Source organism: Filicampus tigris, chromosome 6 (genome assembly GCF_054856515.1).
Source record: "Filicampus tigris isolate MCC_2025a chromosome 6, RoL_Ftig_1.0, whole genome shotgun sequence".
NCBI classification, from domain to species: Eukaryota; Metazoa; Chordata; class Actinopteri; order Syngnathiformes; family Syngnathidae; genus Filicampus; species Filicampus tigris.
Window position 1 is genome coordinate 23,177,608 of NC_141222.1, and position 20,953 is coordinate 23,198,560.

The 20,953-nt window shown below is 40.8% G+C and overlaps 1 protein-coding gene across 1 annotated transcript; it reads right to left on the reverse strand.

The window, feature by feature from the left end:
- Positions 1–2,197: 2,197 nt before the first annotated feature.
- Positions 2,198–20,597, reverse strand: ldlrb (low density lipoprotein receptor b). The gene is made up of 19 exons (XM_086033286.1): positions 20,384–20,597; positions 15,746–15,865; positions 14,419–14,541; positions 13,229–13,606; positions 12,631–12,753; positions 11,726–11,848; positions 11,357–11,479; positions 11,107–11,235; positions 10,827–10,998; positions 8,941–9,168; positions 8,749–8,867; positions 8,523–8,662; positions 7,335–7,476; positions 7,092–7,244; positions 6,896–6,990; positions 6,379–6,466; positions 4,955–5,029; positions 4,705–4,862; positions 2,198–3,627 (listed from the first exon to the last, which is right to left on the reverse strand). Exons 1-19 carry the CDS (start codon positions 20,436–20,438, stop codon positions 3,589–3,591), a joined length of 2,583 nt encoding a protein of 860 aa, XP_085889412.1. The 5' UTR covers positions 20,439–20,597; the 3' UTR covers positions 2,198–3,588.
- Between the last annotated feature and the right edge of the window lie 356 nt (positions 20,598–20,953).

The window sequence follows — 20,953 nt, forward strand, 5'->3', positions numbered from 1 at the left end:
TCTGGCACCTGATTATCAACACCTGGGGATCAGAAGCTTAAAACAAGCTGCTTCACATATGCATGGACATCTTTTAAGTGCAAAATGTATCTGGGTTAACAATAAGCCGAAAAAAAAAAGATGCATTTCAGTGAGTTTTTTTTTTATTATTTCAAAAAAACAAGACAACCTGACAAAGAATACTAACAATCAATAAGCAATGTATGCTTTGGACAACTTGACACAATTTGCTTTACACCTTCGCACATGTGCCTTACTTTTCACAGTGGAAAAACAAAGTCACACAAAAACAACCAAAAAATAAAAAAAATAAAAAATATATTGTGATTGTCATCACTCAATAAAAAAGGTATAATTGCACACGGCACGCTCTCTTGAAGACAGAACAGATACGAACAGTTAAATAGCAGAAATAGCTGCATAGTTTGACTACATACTGTAGGAGCATAGCAAGATGCATTGGTAAGTCACAAGTATTCATGTCAGACACATTTTGGTTTAATTTTATTTTTTTTGAATGTGTTGTTTTGCCTGGAAATTAAACTTAACACAGTGACAAGACTAAGAAGTTCTAAAAAAAACCAACAACTATGCCCTCCAATTTTTCACAATGGAAACGCAACATTTTAATAAACAACCATGTCCAATATTTCCTCACATTTTATCATGTCCTTTACACAAGAGCCAATTCCACCACGCTAGGGCTGCTCGATTAAGCGATTTTGAACCGAAACCAAATTTTCTGGATAAAGCGATGTCAAAAACGTTCAAATCGACATGTTCGATTTTTTTTTTTGGTGTATCTAAGCCACCGTAGTTTCCCCTCCATTTCCATTTCCTCCCACGAGCGCCCAGTCCTGAAAAACTACAACAACACCGGCGCTGCCGGTGATTCTGCTATTTTCTCAGGCAAGTGAGCGTTTAGTTAATAAATCGGGCAAATATAGATCTGTAGTGCCCCGCATGTACAATACAACCCGTGGGCAAGTAACTCAACGTCTGAAAGACGTCACTTTTTTTTCTCCTCTGCAACGGACCTCTGGTCATGACTATGCATCCATCCGTTGTATTATTAAGTGACAATTTTGCACTAATCATTGATTTATGTTTAAGTCAGACCAGGGAGAAAGGTGAAAGGCTAGTCACTAGCTGGTTGGCAAAATGACTTGCTGACAGACTGTTTGGTTTACAGACTTGACTGTCTACCTTCTCTCATGTTGATGATTTCGTTTCAGATGGTAAATGCACTTTCTTCTTTCATTATTGGGTTGATTAAGAACAGATCTGAAATCTATTGTAAGTAAAATGCTGGTAATCCCAATGGATTGTTCTGTGTGTATTAAATTAAATTGACTGGCATTTTGAGTTCAAAGAAATTAAAATTAAGTTTAAATAAAAGACATTCAAAATACTTCATTTTTCATTATTTTTTATTTTACAAAGTAACCGGAAAATCGGGTTTGAGAGAAAATAAATCGGGATTTTCTTGTCAGGCAAAATCGAACAGCCCTACACCACGCCAAATAAAATCTCAAAATATGTCGAGTTATTAAACAGTTTGGGCATTTACAGCAATATCACACAATCAAAAACCTTCCAATGACCGCCCCATTAATAAATAACCTTAGGAATTTACAACATTTCCCGATTCAGTGCACACAGAAAAGGCAACAGGTTGAGTGTCTTACAAAATATTTACAAACTAGGTACAGTTTTTTTTTTACTATTACCTACAGTCACATTTGACATCTTCAACTGAAACAGCTTCTTCATTTTTGGTTAACAGGACATCAAGCAGCTTAAGCATTTAGAATGTAAACCACCTCATTTAAAGAGACTACAACACCTCACAAAGCAAAATGCGTGCAACGTCCTCTGGAGAGAGGACAGACACACTTTTACCAAGTAAACAAAACCTTTAAAAGGAAGTCAACCCAAACATTTTTTTTTTCAAGAATATGTTCCATTCTGATTAATTTTGCGTTTGCGGAATATAAATTAAGCAGCAGAATGCACTCGTTTTTAGCCATCTCCGGGGGCGGCCATTTTGTCTTCTGTCGACTGAAAATGACATCACAACTGCTCACAACGACCAATCACGGCTCAGATTTCGAAAACAGGTCAGCCATGATCGGTCGTTGTGAGCAGTTGTGATGTCATTTTCAGTCGACAGAAGACAAAATGGCCGCCCCCGGAGATGGCTAAAACGAGTGGATTAAAACCTATTCCACAAACCCAATATTTATCAGCAGAGCTGGGCACTTGACCCTTTTATGCCGGCCCTCCACCCTTGACCTGGGTACCCTTCGGACCGCGACCCCCCGGCCATATTTTATAAACATTGTCGGCCCCGTTCCGACCCAAAAACTAAAAAAAAAAAAAAACAACGTGCGAGAGGTTTATTTAAAGACAATTAGCTGGCAAATTTACTATTCAAACCCGCTGTGGACACGTTTCAAACACGCCACTTACTCACCCAGCTGCGTGTACAAACTTCCACTGCGAGCCCTGGGGTTGGTTTTGTCGTATTGTATAATTATTTGGGTCCAACGGACGACAAGTCTGCAAGCATTCACCAAGTTACTTATTTTCCCACACTTCCCCTCCTTCACACTTCCCGGCCTTCAAAATAAAAGCGTGCCAGCAAACCACTGCACAGCAGTTTTGCTACGGCGTATTTCCGGAAGTTGGAAAGTGCATGATGTGCCATACTTGAGTGCTGCGTGCAGCTTGAATATACTCCCGGACACAAGTTGTTCACAAGAAGCCTAAAAAGAAGCCTGAAATTTGGCCACATCGCGAGCACGGCACACGCATTTTAGTCCGGCCCGACTAAAATCTACTTCCGGCCATGCTTAGTCCAGAAATGGGCATCCGGCCGGGCCGGAGGGTCCGACCGGTACAGAGCTGGGACGGACTTCCCAGCTCTGTCAGAATGCCCCGTTTCATCTAGTGGGCTTGCATAGAACATATTCTTGAAAATAAAAATGTTTGCGTTGACTTCCTCTTTAAAGGGATACTTCACGTGTAAGATTCAGCGCCGGATGGTCTTTTGATGCCACAAAACACACTTTTGGACAATCCTGGAATGAATGCCCTACCTTTGGTACGGCGTCTCAGCGGCTTAAATGTACGAGCGCACACTGTGAAAGGCACACTAGTGTTTTAAGACGTCACTGATCGGACGAGTGGCTTTTGAATCAGTGTTCGTGAAAGCGGCGGGCGGTTTACAGCAGCACAAGGCAGCAGTCAAGAATAAATACGTAATGAAAAAGTTGCAAAAGGCCTTGGTTACATTCAGACGCGCTCAAAAGAAAAAAGCTGTGCAAGGAGGAGCTTCGTCTTCCGAGCTTCTCGATTCTGACGACATATTGAGGTTTGATTTGGTGGCGTGCTGCAGGCGGGCACGCCCAACTCCCCCCTACCTTCATTCACGTAATCCAGCCATGTGACGTCTTCTTTGGATTGCGCCGAGGTCGCAAACAAAGTCATAGCAATGATAAAGTTATGCCAGAAAAACAAAAATGGCTTCATTATTGTGCTAGACAACCAGCAAAAACCAAACACAATGTCTTTGGCATGTTGGGGTCATGCAATGTCTATGTCCTCCGTACTCAGCATTTGCCTCTGCAAAAAGACAACAAAAAAAAAAAAATCCGTTCTTCAACTTCAGTGTCTTTGCACGTCACAGGCAAATGAAATGCAAATTGCAGCTAAAGTGGGGTTACACGTGGGGACGGGTACCGAAATCGGTGCTGACCAATTTGGCCATTAGAGTTCCGATTCACGTAAAATCTAACTGTACTATCGTTCGGTGCCTAAGCGCATACGTACGTTGGCAGATACATTCAATTAAATTGGAGCAAGCGGAGCCTTTCATTTGATCGCGATTATTATCTTTATTCTGATTCAGAGCCGCTTCCAAATGTCTTTTTTTTTTTTTTTTTTTGCTGTGGTTCGGTCCAAGTTGGGTTTAAACTAGTGCGGTCAAGCGATTAAAATTTTTTTAACTAAATCATTGCAAAATTGATCGCGATTAATCGCATTTTTTAACAACATTTTTTCACGAAGCTTGGAAGCGGTATTTACTTGAGTAAAATCTTGGAATTAATGTGGAAAAAAACCTAAAGTATATTTCGATTCAAAGACTGTTCTAATAGCTTTCTTTGATCCTTGAATATGACTCTTTTCCTGTAAAATACAACAGTTGAACGACCAAAAATGTACAACTAATATGGTATTTGAATTTGCCTTTGCTAAGTGTGCAAAATATTTTGGATTTCTCCAATGAGCCGTGGAGCAACTTTTTAAATCAAAACTACATAAAAGTCCGTCTTTGCGACAATGTAGCAACAGGTGGTAAATAAAACTGAGTTAACTGAGTTAATTTTTTTAGTGCATTATAAAATTGTATTTAATCTCCATAGTTAACGCGTTAACTTTGAAAGCCCTGGTTTGAACGCATCTCTGTGTGCCTTAGTGTTCTTGAAAAAGTGCAGAAGGAACAAAAAATAAACACCAACTCAATTATTATTTATCTTTGGTCTTTGCGTTAATGCTCATCCGAGTTTTTCTCCGTCGCATCCTCTGCTGCTTGCAGCCAAGTCATGCACTCCACTTCGCATCCGTACGTAATTAACAAGAAAGTATTGTCGGAATAATTTGTCACGTCCCGATTTGCGCCGACGTGAACGTGAGGATTACCTGAAGATGGACGTAGCCTTCAGAGTTCCTGCAGATTTGCACCTCGTCCTCGGTGGTCTTCTGGTAAACGGGGTTGATAAAGTGCATAGTGTTGGTGTTCCTCAGTCGCCAGTGTCTCCATAGCAACACCGCTCCAAACACCAACACGATCATGACCACTGAGGTGAATTAGGAGAAGCACAAAAGTGAGGTTTTGAATGTGAGGCAAGGCAGAGAAGGGAAAGCTTGACTTTTCCGATGTTCAAATTACCAATTGGAATCGCGATGTAGAGAGCATCAGTGTGGGACGACTGCACCTCTGCGGGCACATCTGCATGTCTGTTGGCTGAAAAAAGTAGAGAGAACAATGTTCTCAGTTATATGGGGATTATGACATGGACGTCTGGTTTGAAAGGAACGATCAAGTCCGGGACCTTCAGGTTTGGTCATCTCGATGCAAAATGAATGGATTATTTCCAACACTAAAAATGTCACTCAACGAGGTCATCATTTATTTCAAATGCAAATGCTGATGCGTTCTGCAAAATTTTTGAACTCGATGCGAGGGCCAGGTGATAAGGTCCAAATCAATCAATTGCATCCCTTCACGGTAAACAGTATACATCGCGATATAAAATCAAGCATAAAATTTTTTTTTAAATCATGATAATTTACTAATGAATACATTAGATAAGCAAATATGATCAAAACAAATCTGCTTTAGGATCACATTTATTTGATAAATGTAGCCAGAATTAAATGTTAGCTGAAACAATGCTAATTTCTCCAATGTGTGACATATAAAGGTTCTTGTATTTTAAATATTTAGACTTACTATTACTATACTATTAAACTTATTTACAAAACTTGGCCAATTGACAGCTCATAACCTAAAAAAAACATTTTGCATACTAGACTTTTTATTTTTATTTTATTTATTAACTGTTATACAACTTATTTTATTGCTTGTTTCTTAAAGCGGAGGTCAACCCAAGCATAATTTTTTCAAGAATATGTTCCCAGCAGGCCCACTAGTTGAAACACTGCATTCTGATTAATTTTGCGTTTGTGGAATAATGGAGTAAAGCAGCAAAATGCACTTGTTTTTAGCCATCTCCGGGGGTGGCCATTTTGTCTTCTGTCGACTGAAAATGACATCACAACTGCTTACAACGACCAATCACAGCTGATCTGTTCTCTGAATCTGAGCCGTGATTGGTCGCTGTGAGCAGTTGTGTTGTCATTTTCAGCCAACAGAAGACAAAATGGCCGCCCCCAGAGATGGCGAAAAACGAGTGGATTAACACTCATTCCACAAACGCAATATATATCAGAATGCCCTGTTTCAACTAGTGGGCTTGCATAAAACATATTCTTGAAAAAAACGTCCGCTTTAAGTCTCCTGTATCTCAAGGCACCACTGTAAAATATATAAACCTTAAAAGGAAAAAAAAAAAAAAAAAAAAAAAAAAAAAATCACTAGAAAAAAGTGCAGCTTTCCATGCTCTAGCAGGGATAGCCGCAACAGTTAAAAAAAAAATGGTGATTGAGCTGGGGTAATAATCAATGAATCATGATTTAGGGGGGGGAAGTGGTGTCACTGCTCTTAGTAACAAAAAGTACTGAATGCATTTCACAAACTTCAACTCTGCAGGTTAATAGCTTTTAGCTGCTGCTAGCGTCGGTGTGATTTACCTTGCGCTGGGGCAGACGGCTGCCGTCCAGGGGAGACGTCGAGCTTCGAGGTAGTCGTGGTTGTTTGGGCAGATTTGTCCGTCGTCGCCTGTGAGAATAATAATGTATTTTATGATTCATTTGTTGGATTCTTGTGGACAAGGCCTGTTAGCTTTATTAACTTGTGGGTTTAGCTTTAGCTTTTTCCAAATCTACGCCCAACTTGCTTAATGTGCTTTGCTTCCACATATGTATGCTAATGGCTCGCACACACACAAACACACACATAGACAAAACAAGTTCATAGTGTTCCAGCTGCTTTCGCTCCCCTTTCCCTTAGAGCTGGAACACCTTTGTAATCAGGGACTCCGAAAAAAAAAAAAAAAAAAAATCAAAAGAGAGGAGGCGCGGGAGCCGGGCAGAGGGTTTTAGAAACTGTAATCGTACACTTCCCTGCGCTCTCCTTGCAAGTAAAAAGACAATATTGTTGTAGAGTGTCTTCTCTCCTCATTGTTTACATTATTTACTAATGTCTCACTTGGTGTGAACCTGACATCGCCGTTGAGGTTCTTGTTGGAACCGCCCCTTCGTCTGGCTCACTCTTATTATTTATGACAGGAGGCGCTACTGAGCCTGGTGTAAAAAAAAAAAACAGAAAAAACAAAAAAGCAAATTAAGAGTTAGTGCCAACGGGTTTCACAGTCCACCGTGGCGGTTGCAGGGAGGACTCCGACCTGCCGCACATTTCCTCATGTCGGGCGCCATGTTCATGTGATCAGGGCACGCGCAGGTGTATTTGGGCGAGCGTTGGTTGATGACGGGAGCAGGAAGGCACAGGAACTCACAGCCTCCATTTATGCTGTTCGTCTCTGTGCACCAGTTGGAACCTACGCGCCAAGGAGACAGGCTCAAACAACCTGACAAAAGTTTTTGTTGGTTTGCGTTGATCTAAACTGTGGCGATCTCGGTGTACCTACCGCTTGGTTGCTTGAGGTTGTGGTAGAGCACGATATCCTCCGGCTGGTGCAGGTCTGCGGCCAGCAGCGTAATGTCCTCTCCCGTCGCACGGTTGGCACTGAAAATGGCACCGTTGCCCATGTCCGTCCAAAACACTTTATCCTGTTTAATTGCAAAAGCACAACCGTAGATAGTTCAACGCCTTTTTTTTTTTTTGATTCTCTTTCTGCTAACTTGTGATTAAGTAGTTAGCAATGCATTGAACTGAACAAAATGACAGAAAAGTGCACACTCAGCATTTCAAAATCTAATTGAACGACCTTCTACATGAAGCCGAGGATTAAATTTTTTTTTTTTTTGTCAGTTTCTCTGATTTTGCTGTTTATAGGTATATGCTTGAATAGAATGAAGAGAGAATTGTTTTATTTAAACTATTGATAATATAAATCCCAAACTAAAATATTGGTATTTAGAAAATTCATTTGCATGAAATGAAAAACCAATAAAACAAAAAACTTCAATTATGAATCATACTTAAATTCTTTTGAATCCAATTATGAAGAATAAGGAAATTGTCTTGTCTACGTAAAAAGTGTGTGTGGATTACAGCAAGTGAAGCTAAAGAGCCACTTGAATATTAAGGTCACCAAAACAAGGAAATCTCATCATGGTACACACAGACATGTCTTATAAAGGAGTCAAAGACAATAATGTTTAAACAAACACAGTGTACCTTTGAAAGCCAACCTCCCTTGAGGTCATACAATTCAGAATTTGTTCAAAATTGGGTGCAAACAGCACAAAAATCCAGAAAATTGTATGCAGAAATTTTTTTTGGGACACATCAGCACACCCATTAATGGCAAGTACACAATTGACTGTTTTTACATATTACAGCACTTAACCAACATTAAAATGCCACTCAAACTTCATTTTTAAAGTTAATAAAGCTTTTACTCAACGATGGTAAAAAGTTTGATGCAGGAACTGATCATCAACTCCTTCACTACCGGACATTTTCAGACCCTCTTTTACCCCAACGTTTGAAAAAAAATATATAAGTTTGTGCGATTGAATGGCTGGACTGTGAAACGACAAGTAAATACGTCAATGGCAGTGAATGAGTGACAACAAACAAACAAAAAAAAAAGAAAAAAAGATTTTCACTGTCACAATCTTCTACGTCTTGAGATGACGTCTTCACTAACCTCAAACACAGCCAGAGAGAGGGGATGTGAGAGCTTTTCTTCACTGAGCATGAGGGTATGTCTGGCCCCCCCGTTCACATCCATACTGGACAGCGTGTGTAACTTGGAGTCCACCCAGTAGAGGCGCTGGTTGACAAGGTCTGCCGAGCAACATTGGATTGGTCGTGACGGCCGTTTGCCCATCTAGCGTGCGTTAAAAAGTGACAAGTGACGGCTGCGAGCTTACCCAGGGTGATCCCATTAGGCCACACGATGTCGTCCGTTACCAAGGCGACCCGGTCGGCTCCGTTCAAGCCGCTCTTTTCTATCTTTGCCTCCTCGCCCCAGTCGGTCCAGTACATGAAGCTGATGGACGACATGCGATGGTTTGAATCGCGTTCGGCGTCAATGGTCGGCCAAGCGCTCCAACTCAACTCACTTGTTCACCGGGTCCACCGTTATGGCTCGTGGCTTCTGAAGCTCGTCAGTGATCAGCGTCTTTCTCTTGTGGCCGTCTGCGGTGGCCACAGAGATGCTCTGCAGAGAACTGTCGGTCCAGTAGATGTTGCCGTGGATCCAGTCGACGGCGAGGCCTTCCGGGGCCTCGAGTCCATCGCCGATCACCACGGTGTGCCGGGAGGAGTTGGCGGCCATGTCGATCTTGGAGCTGCGGGGTGAAGAGGACGGCCGAACGATGAATCCAAGTCAGATGGACATTGCAGTGGAGTAGAATGCAATTTTCAAATCGCAGGCTGAAATTTGATGGGGGTGGGGCTTGTTAATTAAGTGACGGCTTAAAAGTGTAGTCCAAATGTTTATATTATACCATCGTTTCCTGAAACATGAAAAGTTCAAGTGATAAAGCCACACATTTGTTTTTTTGCAATCTGACTCAGGACTTGCTGACTTGTGTTTACGTCACTTGTTTCGTTGAATTTTGTGAAGTTGTCCCGGTGAACGATTAAAAGGCTGCAGGTCAGTGTTTCCTAAGTTAACAACAATAGATAAGACAAATGAACCATCATTCATATTCATTTGTGGTTCATTTGCTTTGTTTTTTAGCATAAGCCTGAACTCTAAGACCAAAACATTTTGCATACTAAACATTTTTTTTTTTTTTTAACTGTTATACAACTTATTTTATTGCTTGTTTGTTAAAGCGGAAGTCAACCCAAACATATTTTTTTTCAAGAATATGTTCCCAGCAGGCCCACTGGTTGAAACACGGCATTCTGATTCATTTTGTGTTTGTGGAATATAAGTTTAGCAGAAAAATGCGCTCGTTTTTAGCCATCTCTGGGGGCGGCCATTTTATTTTCTGTCAACTGAAAATGACATCACAACTGCTCTCAATGACCAAACACGGCTCACCTGTTTTCTGAATCTGAGTCGTGATTGGTCGTTGTGAGCAGTTCTGATGTCATTTTCAGTGGACAGAAAACAAAATGGCCGCCCCCCAGAGATGGCTAAAAACAAGTGGATTAACACTTATTCCACAAACGCAATATTTATCAGAATGCTCTGTTTCAACTAGTGGGCATGCATAGAACATATTCTTGAAAAAAAAAAAATGTTTGGGTTGACTTCCGCTTTAAAAGAAATATATGGGAGCAGGACCTAGATTATTTTTCAAAATCGTTCAGCCCTCGTGAAAAGTCACATTAGCTTATCGCTCATGATGAGCGCAAATTTACAAAAGCTGATAGAAACAAACATTTGCCTCAACTGAAACGTGAAATGACCATAACACCTAACACGGCCATTTCAACCAATCAGAAGCCTGAAACAAATTACTAAAGAAAAAGGTACAAAACATAAACAGTGAATTGGGAACAACATGAAACTAATGTCGACTGATTTTGAGGTAGTTACGTGTCACCATAAAGTTAACATATAGCTGCACACACACACCTAAAAAAATAAATAAAATAAAATGGTTAAACATATCATTTGAGGAAAAGAACAAGGATTAAAAAAAAAAAAAAAAAAAGTAAGCTTTCAGTGAGAGTTTGCCTATGGACTAAACTCATTAAAAACAAGAAAAACTTGTCCTGCCAGCGTTATTATCGTTTATGATATTGCATCATCTATTCGAAAGTAACCCAATAAAACAATCACCTTCACTCTAATGAAACTGTCTTTTGAATGATATTGACTCTCGAGACAGAAAACAGGATCACCCCATTAAAATGCAATTTTTGGTCTATACTGAAATCATTAGTAACAGATGTGTCAAAATGTCATCATAAGCCAAATAAAACTTGTGGCCCAACAAACGACTCCGACTCGTTGACCCAAAGGCAGATTAATCAATGGGCTTTTAACCTGTAGATTTTCTTGTGGGAAAGATCAGACCAGAAGATGATCCCGTTTGGCATGTCCATGTCCAGCGCCACCGCGTTCTTCAGCCCGCTCATCACACGCATGTATTCGCTGCGATCCACCGTCACCTTCCTCACATCATGCCTATTGGTGAAATAAAGAGTTGGCGTGGCGCCTGGAGGGGGGAGACAGCGAGGCCATGTCAGCACGACAACGTCATCCCCGTTTCGGCCCGTTAAAATGTGATGCGCGTTGCGCGTAGCGCAAAATTTTCGAGCGTTACCTGAAACGGCTTTGCACTTCTTGCTGACGGGGTCAATCTCGTAGCCGTCTTTACAATCGCACTTGTAGCTGCCGGGCTCATTGATGCAAATCTGACTGCAAATATCTGGCTCTGCACATTCGTCGATGTCTGCGGGTAAAAAAAAAAAAAAAAAAAAAAAAAAACTGTGGTCAGTTTTCATTGAAAAATAAAAAAATTCCACATACTTTCTGTATACTTGCACCCAACTGCCACGTTCCCTACCGCTCACCTTCACAGCCTCTTTCGTCCGCCTTCAGCATGTATCCAACGGGGCATGAGCAGCTGTAGCCGAGCTTGTGATCAATGCAACCGTGGGAGCAGCCGCCATTTCCAACCAAGCACTCATTGTGGTCTGCGAAGACCCGCACAGGCACAATAACGAACAATGAACACTTACGTAAGAGTATGATTATCCGAGTCAAGGCGGATGTTTTGGCACAGCTCTTTCATGACTCAAGCAATGACAAACCCTTTCCTAAAGTTACTTCAATAGACTCTTTCCAACCATAAAATACACAAGCCGGTCAAGTTTTATAGCCTATTAGCTGAAATAGTGTACAGAAGTGAGAAAGAAAGCAGGGGAGGCGGGAACACCTACCGCACTCTCCGACCGGTTCATCCGAATTGTCTCGACAGTCTTTCTGCTTGTCGCACACGTTGGCCGTGCGGATGCACTCGCCGCTGCCACACTTGAAATGGGTGGGGCCGTCGCACACGTTTTCTGGGGGAAAAGCGCGTGTGCATAAAAGCAGCAGTCATTTGCTATGAATTGCAAAATGTTGATTGAGCATGTGGATGAAAGATAAAAAGGCATAAACAATGTCTATCTTCAAATGCACAGTTGCACGTGAGCGCGATGGAGATTTCTGAACATACTACTGTTGTTTATGTGACTGAAATTCTGGAGGGTCGCAAGCAGCAGGAATTTAAGGCATAAAAAGGTGCATCTCAAATTAGAAACGCGGAAAACGTCGCTACAGCAGTTCAATTCAAAAAGTCAAACGCAAAGATTCACTACACAAAGTGAAATATTTGATGAAAATTTTTTTTTTTTTTTACAACAGAAATTGGCTTGGATAGAAATGATTTTTTTTCCCATGTGTTCAATAAAATCTGTAGAGCACTTGATTTTAACTTCTTGAATTTAACTCCTTAACAATAACTAACTTTGAGATTATAAATTTGAGATGGACCAGAAAATGCAAAGTCATCAGCATTTACAAAGATTGAAAAAAATAAACTAGAAATGAGTTCATTTACAGGTTCAACTGCACCTAGGAACTAACATCTTTTAATACTATCCTTTGTTAAACCAATCACATTTTATGCAAATTTGAGTCCAATGCACACAGGACATAATTTATTGTATATATCCAAAACTCACCCGGCTAAATTTGCCATGGAAAATTTCCAGGAGGTTTCTGGAGCATTAAAACGATATACCGTATATACACATCAGACGTTGCTCAACATAACAATCGGATTCCAATATTAAAGATTCACCTGCTTGGCAGTCGATTTCATCGCTGGAGTCCGGGCAATCGTGCACGTTGTCGCACTGACGGCTGCCGTGGATACAAGTGCCGTCACTACACTGGAACTCATCTGGGGAACAAGTAGGGTGGACTGGAAAAAAAAAAAAAAAGGAATAAAGAAAATCGATGAAATGACAAAAGAGGGAGAACTCAGTCACTGCCATTGACAAATTTACTTGTCTTTTCACAGTCCAGCCATTCAATCCAAGGAATTTATTTATATTTTTTTCAATTTTTTTTTAAACGTTATGATAAAAGAGGGTCTGAAAACGTCTGGCAGTGAATGAGTTAAGCTGGAATTTTGTTAAAACAACAAAGGACGGGAAAATCCTAGCCTGCGTGCCATGAATGAGAACGTTTGATTCGCAATGCAATGCTAAAAACCAAATTGTAAAATAAAAAAAATAAAAAAATATATCACGGTAGCTAAAGGTCAATTTAGCCAGGAAAAAACTTTTATTGGTTCAATGGTTGAATCACTTTTTGGGGGGAAAATTTAGTACGCCCGTCTTTCTGCCGACTTTATAAAAACTGAAATGGACTGAAAATATCCGTAATGAACTCACTGCAGTTGACTTCATCCGACCCATCGTGGCAATCCATGCCTCCGTCACAGCGCCAGTTCCCGTGAATGCATTCTCCATCGGCACACCGGAACTCATGGTCGCGGCAAGCCACGGCCTTCTGGCGCGGCGGCTTGTCGGCACAGTTCTCGGGCCACTCGTCCGAGCCGTCGCCGCAGTCTTCGTCACCGTCGCAGCGCCAACGGTCGAGCACGCACGCCGTGTTGTTACACTGGAAGGCTAGCGGGCCGCAGGTGGGCCTCGGGCAGGAGGCCTCGTCGGAGCCGTCCGGGCAGTCGTTGTCGTGGTCGCACACGAAGCTGGTGGAGATGCATTGACCGGAAGCACAGCGAAACTGTTGGGCTGTGCACTGCTTTGCCGCTGTGGTTGAGGAGGGAGGAAAAAAAAAGGTGAATGCCAACACTATTGCTAACAAAATGCTAATCCGGCCACTTTTATAATGATTTTTATAGTTAGCGATACTAGGGACAATCTAATGATAAGATCATTATTAACAAAATAAAAGCAGAGTTTGCCTTTCAGGGATAACAGTTTATGTAATGAAATTAAAGTAAAAATGTATATATTCTAAACATCTGTCAGCATAATCTTGAGTTTATCCAGCAAAGAAAATCTGAAAGTGGCACCAGCCCTAATTTTAGGCTACCTCCAGCTCTTAAATCTCTGACATTATGAACTGATATTTAATTGGAGCAACTTGGAGCGCCACGCTGGGTGTAATTTTTAATTTCCATTGTGGTATAGTGCCAACAGCTGGCGCAATTTTAGAAACAGAAATCATTCCTAAAACTGACGCACAAAGAGCTGAGAACGGCAGTTTTTCTTTCTTTTTCTTTCCCTTTTGTGGATGTTCAAAACAGACAAAGTAGGTCTGATCTCTCGAAAAAAATATTTGACCAATCGCTGCCGTGCGCTCAAATGAATTAGCACAGATAATTACGAGCAATCAAAAAGTTGGAATTCTGCTGTGATTTGATTTGCCAGGTCTGAAAATAGAAAGCCTCCAATAATTGGAGTGGACCAGAGTTTTATTCTAATACAGAGCAATAATCCTTGATAAGTGCGAAGATAATTGTTTTACAATTGCTGACTAAAAAACAATTACAGTACACTGGATGTATAAGTTGTGTGTGTGTGTTCACCATCCGCGATATACATAATTCGAAACTTACTGCAGTTTTGCTCATCGGCGCCGTTTTTACAGTCCACTTTGCCGTCGCAGTGCCAGCTTTGCGGCACACACTCGTGCTGGGGGGCACCGCAGCTCATCTCTGACTCCAGGCACTTTCTGTGCACTGCGGACACAAACAGGAAGTATGACTTGGCTCAATGAAATGCAGTGTACTGGAAAAAAAAAAAAAAAGATAAGCGCATTTACACCGCAAACTGACACCGTTGAAAGTCCCGAAAAGACAAGGCTAGTTAAAGAACAAATGAAAAACAAACAGAAAAAAAATCTAATAAGTAAAATAAGAGTGCAGACTATACATTTTCTACATCAGTGATTGCCCACCACTGGACCACGGCACATTAGCGTGCCTTCAGATCATTCGGTGTGGAGCAAATACTACAAATAACGTATCTTTGTTCATCCTTCTATGCCAGCAATGTATAGTGACAGGTAGAACAATGAAATGTCGGTACAATTGGGTGTATACACCTCTTGTCATTCATACAGCAGACTAATAATAGCTTTCTGTTCATCTAAACAGGCCCCGGGTTTCACAATGTAGTAAAAGGGGAAGTGAACCCAAACATATTTTTTTCCAATAAGCTCACTAGTCGAAACAAGGCACTCTGATAAATATTATGTTTGTGGAATAAGAGTTAATCCACCCGTTTTTAGTCATCTCCGGTGGCGGCCATTTTGTCACTTCTGTCGAATGAAAATGACGTCACAACTGCTCAGGGCTCTAGTAACGACCAATCGCGGCTGACCTGTTTTCTGAAGCTGAGCCATGTTTGGTCGTTTTTTTCAATTGACAGAAGTGACAAAATGGCCGCCCCCTGAGATAACTAAAAAAGGGGTGGATTTTGCTGCTTAACTCATATACCATAAAGGCAATATTAATCAGAATGGCATGTTGGCCTGCTGGGAACATATTCTTGAAAAAAAAAAAATGTTTGGGTTGATTTCTACTTTAATTTACGGGTAGAATGTGACAACATTGTGATTACTTCAATCTTTTGTGTCATATTTTGTTTGACGGTGAGATTGTTCTTATGTCAAACATGTGCCTTGACTCAGTCAAGATTGAGTGCACATCCTGTGTATGTGCCCTGCGGTTGGCTAGCAACCAGCGCAGGCTATAACCTGGCGCTCGTGTACGCTCCAGTACACAAGACCCAAATGAGGACAAACTCTGTCGAAAATGGATCGCTAATTGTATATGGGATCACAGATGACAGATTGGCGCCTCGTTCTTTATAAAGTCCGGGTTGATAAAAATGTATGAGTGTCGACCAAAAGTTACACACAAAAAGGCGGGAAAAACATACCGCAGGTTTCATTCAGTTCGTCGGTTCCATCGCCGCAGTCGTCCGTGCCGTCGCAAACCCACCTGCGGGTGATGCAGCGGCCGTTCGCACATTTGATCTGACTGGAGCCACAATCGTATGCTGCATGCGGATGAAAAATAAGAGCAAGTTAAACTAGGAGAATATATCCATACTCTAGACATGTGGTCGTAACATGAGCTTATGTCAACGCTACACCAAAAAAAAAAAATACTGATAACTGTCATGTTTGCAAACAGGATAAACGTTCTAATCAGAAGGCCACTGAACTTCAGATAACAGGAAAGTGTGAAAACAAGACCTTTTACTATTGGCTTTATCCTGGAAAGGTTTATTCTGTACTTCCATTGATCACAATCGCTTTTAAGTAGTGGTGCAACAATTGATCCATTGTTAAACTAATCAGTAATTACTTTGATCATTGATTAAATGGACCTGGTTGAATTCACAATTCTCCGAACATATTGAATTCCAGGCTCTCAGCAGTAAATATTCAGAAATTTCTGTAGTCTACGAAATCAGATTTCGCTTAGTGTTGAATCAAAATAAAACACTTGAAAATATCTGCTTTTACTTTAGTAAACAATAATCAATATATTTACACATTTTCTGACATGTTATGTTTCAAACCGGTTAATCTTAATCAATATAATAATATTTATTTAAAAAAATAATGTGTAACAATGTTTTTGAAAATAGGGATGGAATTTTTTTTTTTTTTTTTTTTTAATTGAATTCATTGAAAAAATAAACCAGACTAATTGATTATTAAATATAATCTTTCGGGCACAATCAATTTAAGATAAGGCTGAAAGAGCAATTGCTGAAATAACGCGTGAGTTTTATTTTATTTTATTGTTTGACAGTGAAAGCTGTTTAAATGAACTTAAAACACTGCCTGTTCAGTTCATGTTAGTTCAATCTGTGCTTTCTGTTTCACTGTAGTTGTGGTCATCGTGTAAAAATGACCCCGCAGCTCCACTTACCGTTTTTCCATGCTTAGAAATGACCTTGCTTTATTTGGAGTTTTGAGGTCATGCCCTCAGACAGTCACACCTTAGTGAGCCTGTAGCTCGCAGCTCGCAAAGCACCAAAAATCATTCACATGCACCTCGCGCGGTCCATTCGTTGAGATTCCTCCATCGAGCGTGCTTGGCTTGTGACACTTATGAAACAGACTGGCCCTTTAAGACAATAGCGAGGAAGGAACTACACTGTCACACCACTGGCTGCTGATTGGCTCCCACAACAGCGTCACTAAAATAACCAGACAGGACTAAGACTGTACTTATGCTTAGTGATATCTCAGATTATCAGAGCAGACACACCACCATTTTAGAGAAACTATTCGATCCAGAAACTCCCCCCCAGCCGCCTCTCCCCTGCTTTAACCCAAAACTCAATCCCACCCACATGTGACGCAAAAGCCAAGCAAGAAGCTTGTTAGCATTTACAGGAATAGTTTCCAAAGTGAGTGCAGCTGTTCTGTTAACATGCACCGACAAACAGACGACAACATTTGCAAGAGCTCTTGAAATGCCAAAAGTCAAGCACTAGCACCACTCAACTCAGACTGAGGCCTTGTCTCACTCAATGGAAAATAAAGCATACAAGGCCAATGTTTTCATTTCCCATCGCTAATCTTACCCCCCCCCCCTGCGGCCTCGTGAAATGACTCAAGTGCCAGAAAAAACACGCACAACGTCGACTGAGGACACAGTTAGCCTCGTTTGTGTCGTACACACATTAAAGCTTGAATACGACAACGATGAATCTTAAAACAACCACATAGCATCACGCTGACGGTACACTGTCAGCGGTTGTCGCCATAGCAACCTGGGGCTACCATAGTTGTCTTATTTTGTTACAGTGCTAAAATAAAAGCGTCAGTGCTAACATAACTAGTCAAGAGTTTTGTGTACTGCTTCAACAAACTTGGCTGCATGGTTGACCATTACATAGCCATGACATAAAGACTTGATAAAATAACAAAGTAGCGGTTTAAGTTCAGCACATATGATTTAAAATAAATAAATAAAATCACTGTCACAAAGGAACTATGCATCTCCAAAGTATTTTACTGCTTTTAGGTTCATTAATTGTACAACAACAATATTTATATTTCCATCTTTTGCTTCAGCAATGGTGAGACAGCAAGTGCACAAATATGTTTTTTGTACAGTGGCAACACGATTTGGAAGTGACCCACTGTATGAGATTAGCAAATTACAAATCTCTTGGTTGCTTTTTTTCTTTCTGATAACATTTCATTTAGGGCTGCAACAAAAGCCGGTTTGAATTGAAAAATTGGATTTGATTTGACAACTCAACACTTTCAGCCAGCTTCACATATGCCACCACTTGAGCGAAGTGAAAAAGCTCCGGCTGTCACTCACTCGGCCGCGCCCCCAAAAGACACACATCCAACACACGAATACCATAGTATGTACATTACACCCCATGAACCCATTTATTTCTTTATATTTTCCGCCATTTTTCTTTCTCCTTTACTAAAAACAGGTACACATTCCAGTACCATTAATTTCAAGGGTATTAACTCATTCAGTACCAGACTTTTTCAGGCCCGCTGTGAAATGACATAAATATGTCATTGGGATACAATGAGTTCATTGATTTGACCAATGAGTAAAGTGAGTAACAAGCTTGAGCACATAGTGTTAAACTCGCAGGTCAGCGATCCAAAAACGATCTTGCATAAAACGAGTTGAATGCAGCCTAGCCTCGTCATTAAAGCCCACCTGCAGCACATGATTTCCTTCAAAAAGGATGATGTACTTTCTGTAGCTGTAATCGCCTTAAATACCAGAGTAACTGCTTTTTCACTTGACAGCAAGCTAGGTGCTGCTGACATAAAAGAGCTCAAAGACGGCTGCTCCCTTTATGGAGGATAGTTACACCCCACGCTTTCAACCTGGCAACCAGGCAGCTTTCCATTTTAAAGTCAATTGAAAAGCAATTCAAACATGCTGGGATACTTTATAATAGTCATCTGACAGCAGAAACTAAGACTAATGAATGAATGAATGACAGATGTGCATCATAAAACAAAAATCTGTTTCTTTTTTTTTTTTTTTTTTTTAAATAATACATTTTCAAATGGTAAATGCAAAAACTATACAAAGCTGTGAGTCTCATGTGGAGCCTCTGGAATGAATTACAACTAACCAACATGCCATCGAGTGGGTTTTCCATCCAAAACGTGTGTGTGTGTGTCACACCTTCGGCTTGCATTTCCCAACTCCAGGCCGACTTCCTGCAGTGACGTCATTGCTTTTAACATTCAGCACGGTACAAGTATATAGTGGGTGAAACTACCAGCTGTGGCTCAGATGTATGACTCAATTTGTCAGAGTCATTTTGTTTCCTCAAACCAAATCAGAAAATGAAGGTGATGATAATAATGAAAAAATAAAATGAAATAAAAGTAAGGATTGAACGATTTATTCGACTAGTCTGCTTCACTACTCTGCATCGAGAAGCTTAAAGCCAACTACGTGATCACATTTTTAGCATCTCATCTTACAATTGGCCAATTTACAGAGGACCTCGCTGGACGATAATACTCTCTAGAGCAAAAATGTCGAGCCAACAAGGCGACACAGTCTTCATGCTGTTCATCTGCACTGGTCAGAGAGTACGAAAATAACAATAATGGTGGATGAGAATAGCGGTTAGCCTCACTAGCATTGACTGTTCTGATAGCCGCGCTTCTTAAAATATTAATTCTAAACGTTATTATTCATAACATATGATAATTTGACATTTTGGTTAATATTTTAGCAAGTATCATGGAAGATGACGTGATTTGCTTTCACGGGCCACCAAAGAATGATGTGACGGAGTGGATCTGGCCCCCGGGCCTTGAGTTTGACATCTGTGCTACAAAGTTTAATTGTTTCCATCTACTCTATCTACTATTTAAACCACTTCTATGCATTACATTTAAAATACATGTTTTGTCTACTGCACTAATTTTTACGAATTAAGGAGAAATTCTATTCTAAATTCTTTACAGGGGTGGGCACCCTTTTTCCACAGAAGGTGAGATACAGAAATGTCAAATGAATTATGAAGAATACTAAAATTAAAAAAAACAATGCAATACTGTGTGGCAAAACATGCTAAGCAGTTATGCATATTTTAAGGAGAAGCAAACTCTCTCAGCTTAGTGTCATTGATAAAGCAAAAAGTTTGTCATTGGTGAAAAATTATCACGTAACATTCCACGTAAAGCCTTTTTCAATAAAAATGGACACTCCACTGGAGGGTTAGAGGGTTCATACACATGCTCACATTCAACACAATAAAACACACACATCCTGCACTCTCACACATTTTTTGGCTCAGATACTAGAAACGCAGCTTTCCATTTTCGTGTAACAATCATAACGCACTTAGCCGCGCCCACCCCAGCCTACGAACTGGCCGGCGAAATCATTATTTATTATTATTATTATTTTTTTAAGCATAGTTTTAAAGCCTGAGTGGGGTTGAGCTCTCTAGCAACCAGAAAAAATATAAAAACGTATTTTATTCACGCATCAACATGTACCCACGAGCACGAACTAGTGATAACAACGATGTGTGCGTGTCACTCACCTGTTAGTGCAGAACAATTAATAAGCATCAGAAGGCACGTGCACAGTCGCCACATATCCAACACTGGCTAGTTTTCCCCACTTGGACTGAGTTATCACCACTGCTTCCTCTGGAGGATGGAGCGAGGTTACACTGCTGAGTGGAAGCTCTCGTGTTTAGTGGCGTGGAGGCAGCAAAAGCGAGCGAATAAGCCTTTGAACAATTTAAATCTTCTACCGGACGGCTGAGGGGGCGGAGTTACAGCAGTGGCGTGATCTTTGAAATTGGACACCAGGGGCCTCCCATGGGGAGGAGACAAGGAGTTGGCATTGGCAACCTTGATGCGAGTGTTTTCCCGTCACCCACTAATAAGAAAATGAATCGTCCTTGTTGTCATTGTAATAGTTGCAACGAAATTGTTCAGAAATTGAAAATAATAAATATCCATCAGTAATCTCACAAACACAAACACACGCATAAACTGGTACCAGGAGCGAGTCTAAGTTTAGAGGCACAGGGGCGGGTACAGCGCTAGCTTTTTTCTCTCCCGGTGCTATAGTGGGGCTTGACTGATAGGTAGGGGGCTGAGAA